This window comes from Podarcis gaigeae, assembly GCF_964106915.1.
Source record: "Podarcis gaigeae genome assembly, chromosome: 8".
Taxonomy (NCBI): domain Eukaryota; kingdom Metazoa; phylum Chordata; class Lepidosauria; order Squamata; family Lacertidae; genus Podarcis; species Podarcis gaigeae.
The window spans coordinates 24,610,389-24,618,537 of NC_139684.1; the positions used below are offsets into that span (position 1 = coordinate 24,610,389).

The 8,149-nt window shown below is 45.6% G+C and overlaps 1 protein-coding gene across 2 annotated transcripts; it reads left to right on the forward strand.

The window, feature by feature from the left end:
* Window positions 1-938: 938 nt before the first annotated feature.
* LOC310850789 (arylacetamide deacetylase-like 4) lies at window positions 939-7,531 on the forward strand. Of its 2 annotated transcripts, none has more exons than XM_083752740.1 (4): window positions 939-1,061; window positions 3,577-3,793; window positions 4,928-4,991; window positions 6,743-7,531. In XM_083752740.1, the coding sequence occupies exons 1-4, from the start codon at window positions 942-944 to the stop codon at window positions 7,521-7,523; spliced, it is 1,182 nt and encodes a 393-aa protein (XP_083608866.1). In that variant the 5' UTR covers window positions 939-941; the 3' UTR covers window positions 7,524-7,531. The 2 variants fall into 2 exon arrangements, with proteins under 2 accessions (XP_083608866.1, XP_083608865.1); XM_083752739.1 differs by having other exon boundaries at window positions 1,001-1,218.
* The last annotated feature ends 618 nt before the right edge of the window (window positions 7,532-8,149 follow it).

Here is an 8,149-nt window from a genome sequence, read left to right on the forward strand (position 1 = left end):
GAACCTGCTCCTTCAGGGTGGGTGCACCCTGCGTAGGCAAGATACCATGGTTGATGATATTGAATGCTGATGAGATAGTAAGAAGCAGGAGCAAGGTTGCACTCCAATAGTCCCGCTCTCTGCATCAGGATGACCAAGGCCAATTCAGTTCCATGACCAGGCTGGATTGGAATGGATCTAAACAGCATGACAGTGCCCATTTTAGGTTAGGATCCTACTAATTCCTCCTTAGATCTCACTTGACTTCACTAGGTTTACTCTGAATAGGACTAATGTTGGCTACAACCTATTATGCTGAAATGACCTCATGAGAAGGATCTGTTCTCTTGTCTTCTATAAAGCAACCTGCACACTAATGGTGATGTCCGTGTATAAATACAGAGAGACACACACTTTCTAGACCTGTGTTTCCCAAACCTGGGTCTCCAGCTGTTTTTGGACTACAACTTCCATCATCCCTAGCTAGCAAGACCAGTGACCAAGGATGATGGGAATTGTATCCCAAAAACAGCTGGAGACCCAAGTCTGGGAAACACTCTTCTAGACTAAGCAGGGATGAGCAATATCTGTGTCCCTGAAGATGATTTTGGACTTCAGCTCCCATGAGCCCCAGCCAGCATGGCCAAGAGCGATGGGAGTTGTAGTCCATCAACATCTGGAGGGCCACAAGTTCCCCATCCCTGCCCTCTTCATATCTCTGTCTATTTCTCTATATAAAGATATGAGTGCAAAATTAATAAATAATAAAGTTTGGAATATTAATTTCCTTAGAAATGAAGTCCATTTCCCCTATCTAACTTGCTCCCCATTGCAACCTCCTTTGATTTATTGATGAGCAGCTCTTTGTTATCATATGGGTGTTTTGCATCATGGGCAGAGGTGGAGTCAGGGTGATACTGTCATTCTAATTTGTCCACCAGACCTTTTGCCCTATGACAAATATGTGTCGAAGCTCTTTCATCGCCTACATAAAGGATCAACTGGTTGACACGGCAGGAGGAGCTGCCATAACCACAGCCTTTGCTTTGCCCACAGCAAAGTGGAAGGATGTCCTTTGGCAGGTTCATAGCATCTGCTCTTGTTATAGTTTGCATCTATCCAGCCTTGTTTCTGGTCTCCACTGTCATCCACTTTGCCCAAGCTGTCTTGCCTCCTGGAATTGACCAGCCATTAAAGCTCCATCTTTGTCATATTATATTCATCTCCTTGTTCCCTCTGGTAAGTTTTCCTTAATTCTGAGTACTCAGAAGCTCTTAATCTCAGATTTATAGGTTCAAGCCCCACGTTGGGCAAAAGATTCCTGCACTCCTAAGCCTATTGCGGAATGGTATTATAGCCTCCAGGGTCAGGGAAAGTCTAGCCGTGCCTATTAACTATTTGAGAACATTAGCAGGGTAGGGTTGAACTAGATGTACTCTTGGTCTGAACTGGAATGGGAGGGACTGTCAATTTTGTTTTCTCACCTTTCCAATCTTAACTTCACTCTACTTTTGCCTCAGTTTCTGGTGCATGTTTGCTTGTTCTTTTTAGAAATGTTTTCAAAAAAACTTCATGCATATTTTTGAGCTCATTTGCTCATTCTTAGTGTCAGTGAAGTTAATCCTCTTTATTCAAAGAAGCAAAATAGCTCAGGAGGCCAAGTGAGCACAGCAACTCTTCCCCAAAGAGGGGAAGTTCTTGCCCCAATGAAGCTGTTGTGAGGACTGAAGGTCCCTGCCTTCCCACAGATCCCTAAGTCTCTTCCTCCACCCAGGTCCTTCTCAAGCAATCTGAGACTCCATTGCCTTATCTGTCTCTGCTCTGCTCTCTTCATACCTCTTCTGGTCCTGGGAAACCAGGGGAGAGGGAAGCTGATTGCAGCAGGAGGGGAAGACTCACTGTCTTCTTCAGCAGCCTGCTTGGCCTCCCTCCCTTGTAGCCTTTGCTTCTACCTCTGCTTCTGGACTCTTCCTGCTCACCAAACCCTGTTACCTCTTCAGCTCCCGACACCTCTTCTGCTCCCTCTTCTCCCTCTGACCACGTATTGTGGTCCCACTACAACTCTCCAGAACAAGATAGAGGACCGGATGAACCAGCGAGCTAGTCTTCTTGTGTCCTTACCTGTCACCTTACCTGTTTAGTACAACCCCTATCATCTGCAACCTTCAGCCATGCTGGCTGCAACTGATCTGAGTTGAAATCCTGCCACTGGCTCCCCAAATTTGATTTGTATAATGGAAATGAAAGGGAGGGCAAGTTGATGGCAAAACACAAACAGGATTCTGCTTGCTTCAGTTTTCCATTTATTGCAACTCTTTTTTATGCTTTATTGGTTGAAAACTTTATAATGGAAATATGCAATAGATGTTACAGGCAAAATGAGAAATACAAATAAACAATTATTCATTCTTTAACTAATATTTGCTTTTGCAGATTTGACAAGACCTCCAATCTTCCCCTTGCATTCCCAAATTAAGTTCCTTAAATACACACTTAAACTTTACTTTCTCTATGTTATTTGACTTACTATAAATTTTATTTTATAAAATTAACCTAGTTACACATCAAAGCTAAATCAAGACCTGCCAATTGATTTTTTTGACAGTGTTCTTTTACATATACTCTGTATGTATCCCACTTTCGGATACATTTTTCATCTGTAACATCTCTTAACCTTTCTGATCTCACCAGCTCAGCGTACTCTCTTATTTTGTTTTGCCATTCTAATTTAGATGGAATCTCTCCCTTCCAGCCTTTTGCAATTAGCATACTAGCAGCAACTATAACATACATAAAGACTCTCCTGAACTTTTTGGGGATTTCATTACCCATAATTTCTAGCGGGAAGGTTTATTAGGGAAGGAGCATTTGAACATTTTCTTGAGCTCATTATAAATCATTTCCCAAAATTGTCTGATCTTTTTACAGTTCCACCACATGTGGATCCATGTGCCTTCAGCCTCCCTGCATTTCCAGCAAGCATTTGTCTTAGATCTGAACATTTTGGCAAGCTTAACAGGCATTAGATGCCACCTGGAAAGCATTTTCATGCAATTTTATTTTAAATCATAAAAGGGTAAAGGTAAAGGGACCCCTGACCATTAGGTCCAGTCGTGGCTGACTCTGGGGTTGCGGCGCTCATCTTGCTTTATTGGCCGAGGGAGCCAGCTTACAGCTTCCGGGTCATGTGGCCAGCATGACTAAGCCGCTTCTGGTGAACCAGAGCAGTGCACGGAAACACCATTTACCTTCCTGTCAGAGCGGTACCTATTTATCTACTTGCACTTTGACGTGCTTTCGAACTGCTAGGTTGGCAGGAGCAGGAACCGAGCTACGGGAGCTCACCCTGTCGTGGGGATTTGAACCGCCAACCTTCCCTTCTGATCGGCAAGTCCTAGGCTCTGTGGTTTAACCCACAGCGCCACCTGCATGTTAAATCATAACATGCTGTAATTTTGATGACTTCCTTCCAGAGTCTCTCCCAACTTTCCATGTAGATGTTGCAGCAGCGGCGGTTCCATTTATTGCAACTCTATAGTCATCGAACCTTCTCAAACAAATAGTTCACATCTTCTTTTTTTTTCTTTTTGCAAACAGGGAGCAATTGGGAAGAAACTGGGACTGTTCTCTGTTTTGGATCTTTTGAGACTTGTAGCAAATGGATTCCCACTCTCCCCGGATGCATCCCTTCTAATTCAGAACCAGCAGTTTGACGAGGTGCCGGTCAGGGTTTATCAGCCTAAGAAAACAACTACTGGGAAAAGGAAAGCTTTTGTTTTTATTCATGGAGGGTCTGGTGTCTTTGGAAGTCCTGGTAAGAAAAAAAGGCTTCTTTAGATGACGACTGAGCAAACAAAATTACAGAGTGTTCTTTTTAGGTCAAAACGAAAATGAAACCCCATCAGTGCTGTGCTACATTTTTGGGTGATTTAGTTTTTTCAGTTGGGGGGGGGGAGCTGCAGAGGTGTGCTGAAAAAGTTGCAACCTACCCTTAAGGTCCAACTCTTTCTTTCTCTCCTCTGGAGGTTTTTAAACAGAGGTTGGATGGCCATCTGTCAGGGATTCTTTAGCTGTGATTCCAGCTTTGCAGGGGGTTGAACTAAGTGATCCTTGGGATCCCTTCCCGCTCTGTGATTCTATGATTCATTCACACCCTGCATATTCTGCTTGTCTGCCCTGCTTTTGTAGAAGCATATTACTTCTCGACTGCCTATCCCTAACCCACACACCCTCTCCTTAGGCCACATCTTTCCCTTGTTCTGCTCCATGCTCTCCTCAAATATACAGGGATAGCTCACTCAGTAGAGCATGAGACTCTTAATCTCAAGGTCACGGGTTCACGTCCTATGTTGGGCAAAAGATTCCTGCAGCAGGTTGGACTAGATGACACTCATGGTCCCTTCCAACTGCACAGTTCCATGATCCTAAGTGTCCTGAACTGTGATGAAGCTTCCTGCTTGACTATCTGCATGGCATGGACCTCTAAGTCTAACTCTGGCTGTAAGATCTTTGTCCATTTCTTCACCTAATTTGTTCGTTTAGTTGGATGTTTGCATCAGGCCCTCCCCACCACCCTTAGCCTCTGCCCTCTAATAATAATAATTATTATTATCATAATAATAATAAAATATGTATTTATTTATTTATTTATTTATTTATTTACTTACACATACATACATACCCGTCTGGCTGGGTTTACCCAGCCGCTCTGGGCAGCTTCCAACAAAGATTAAACATACATTAAAACATGAGGCATTAAAAAGTTCCCTAAACAGGGCTGCCTCCTAGAAAGTTTCCTAAGAGGGAATCTAGGACCTGGGCTGAGAATAAAAGATCCCCACCCCACCCCTCACTTTAGGACATCACCTGGGCATCTCTCTGAAAACTCTTTAAGGGGATATAGTTGGTTTGATTGACCTTGTATGTATTGCAACTGTCTCACTTTTAGAGGGCTACGAGAGATTATTGCGGCATATTGCCAAGGAATGTGGAGTGGTGGTTGTAGCTGTTAGGTAAGTGCCGTTTCCATCTTGCCATTGCTCCCTGATTACGCTCTTAAAACCCAAGGCATTGCAGCACCTGTGGCAAAACACCCATTGCTGCACCTGCGATGGGAATGCAAGCTGCTAAAGGAGTCTCCCCTGCTCTCCTCAGCAATAGGGGAAGCGTTCCAGAGAGATCTGTTGCTAGTCCCCCTAGAGACAAAGGAGACCAGCAGCAAAGCTGCGTGCAGGAATGGGTTTGCTGCCCCTTCAGGGTTGCCGCCTGAGGCAGCCATCTCACCCAGCCTCATGTGTAGGTGGACTCTGGTGAGGTGGCCGATCAGATGTTTGTGGGAACCAGCAAGAAGGATTTGAGGATATAAAAGCACTCTGGCCTTCTGTGGGTCTTCCAGCAAGTCCTATTCAGAAGCATTGCTACGTCCAACTATGGAAGCAGAGTGGAGACATCTTGGAGAGTAGCCCTCAATAGCCCCCTCCTCTATTAATTTGTGCAATCTTCTTTTAAAGCCATCCAAGATGGTGGCCATCACTGCCTCCTGTGGGATAGCATTCCGTAGATTAACTATGCACTGCATGAAGAGCCCTTCCAACATTCAGCTTCACTGAATGTCTACGAGTTCTAGCGTCACAAGAGAGGGAGAAAAACCTTTCTCCATGTTTTACCTCTTACCTTGTAAGAGCCAGCTGTGACCATCAAACTCTAGCCTGTCTTCATCTCCCTCCTCACACCAAGTTTTTCTATTTCATAGCTTAAAAATGGAACATGTGTGCCTTCGCCAGACCTTACTAGGGATGCGGGTGGCGCTGTGGTCCAAACCACTGAGCCTCTTGGGCTTGCCGATTGGAAGGTCAGCAGTTTGAATCCTCTTGACAGAGTGAGCTCCTGTTGCTCTATCCCAGTTCCTGCCAACCTAGCAGTTTGAAAGCACACCAGTGCAAGTAAATAAATAAGTACCGCTCCGGCGGGAAGGTAAAGGGCGTTTCCATGCGCTCTGGTTTCCGTCACAGTGTTCTGTTGCACCAGAAGCAGTTTAGTCGTGCTGGACGCATTACCCCGAAGGCTGTCTGTGGACAAACGCCAGCTCCCTCGGCCTGAAAGCAGAGATGAGCGCCGCACCCCATAGTCGCCGTTGATTGGACTTAACCGTCCAGGGGTACTTTACCTCCCCCCCCTTTACTGGGTTCATGGTATGTTTTCTGAACCAGGATGTTTATTTAAAAGAGAGACCAAATGTTTCTGAGTACTCAAGATCACCTCCATGCCCGTGGCTGCACTGCTCTTGGAGGATCAGCCCCTAGTTCTAATTTCAGTACCTCTACCACCAATTGAAAGGGACGTGGGTGGCGCTGTGGGTTAAACCACAGAGCCTAGGATTTGCCGATCAGAAGGTCGGCGGTTCGAATCCTCGCAACGGGGTGAGCTCCCATTGCTCGGTCCCTGCTCCTGCCAACCTAGCAGTTCAAAAGCACGTCAAAGTGCAAGTAGATAAATAGGTACCACTCCGGCGGGAAGGTAAACGGCGTTCCCGTGCGCAACTCTGATTCGCCAGAAGTGGCTTAGTCATTCTGGCCACATGACCCAGAAGCTGTATGCCAGCTCCCTCGGCCAATAAAGCGAGATGAGCGCCGCAACCCTAGAGTCAGTCACGACTGGACCTAATGGTCAGGGGTCCCTTTACCTGTACCACCAATTGAAAACAGGATAATAATTCTTCTGCACATATGATAAGAAGGAATGACTCCCCTTTTTTTCTCTCCAGGTATGGGCTTGGTCCAGAGAACCCTTACCCAAACCAGTATGCCGAATGTCTCAGGGCCCTTGTGTACTTCATGAGGAATGTTGCTGATTATCATGTGGACTCCTCCCGTATTATTGTTGGGGGGGACAGCTGTGGGGCCAATTTTGCCACCCGGCTTTGCCAGTTGCTGGTGGACAGAAAAGATCTCCCCAAGGTTCATGCCCAGATGTTGATTTATCCAGCACTGCAGGGAATGGACTTCAACCTGCCTTCCTATCAGCAGAACAGCCAGGTGCCTATCTTGTTCAGGCAGGTGGTAGGTCATTATATATGCCTTTACCTGAATAAGAATACTTGCCTTGCGAATGATGTCCTGGAAGGCTGCCACGTTCCTGAGCATATCAGACTGAAGTACCAGAAATGGGTAAATGGAGACCTCATTCCTGAAGAATTCAAAGTCAGAGGCTACAAACCGCAAGACCCCAAAATATGTAAATTTAAACCTAAGGTGTATGAAGAAATGAAACAACTATTGGAGTTGACGTTTTCACCACTTTTTGCTGAAGATGCTGTCATCTGCAAGCTTCCACAGACATACATTTTGACCTGTGAGTTTGATGTGCTTAGGGATGACGGGCTTCTGTACAAGAAGCGGTTAGAGGACAATGGTGTGTCTGTAAAATGGGTCCATCTTGCAAATGGCTTTCATGCGGTGGCCGTTTGTTTCGGCTATGGGAATCTGTCATTTCCGACGGCAGATCAGATTGCAGAAAGTGTAGTGGAATTTGTCAAATCTTTATAAGGCAAAGGGACAAGGAAACAAATTGTCTTGTCCCACGCTCTCCTGAAATGTTGAGCCCACATTACATCTCTAAAGAAATGGTGTTGGCTAAGGCCCCCTGCCACTCACCAAAATAAAATAAATAAACAAATGGTGTAGTACAAATGGTTGTATCCAATTAAATCCAACACAAAGTAGACCTATTGAGATGAATGTACCTAAGTTAGTCATGCTCACCAATTTCAGTGTGTCTACTCCGAGTAGGGCTATCATAATAGAAACCAAATTGTTGGCATACATCTGTCTCGGGAGACAATGGAAGAGTGTGCCTTTGATTGTGAGGTCAAACTGTTGGAAGGTTGCAGTGCCTGCTGTGGCTGTAGGGACCGATGCAGGAGGGACATGTTTTGTTGCATCTGGGGCAGATGGAGGCATCCGGTTGTGCTGCTGTAGATACACCATGGTGTTTCTTCTCTCTGAGCTCCTCCCAGGGAACATTCATCCTCTGGTCACTGCTATGGACACAACCTGACTGTCTGTCTCCAGGCACTGTGGTTGTCCTCAAGGGATTATCACACGGCTGGGTTGATGTTGCCAACCTTCACAACTTTGTTTGGGACTCTGTCCTGCCATGTGATACCCCAAAT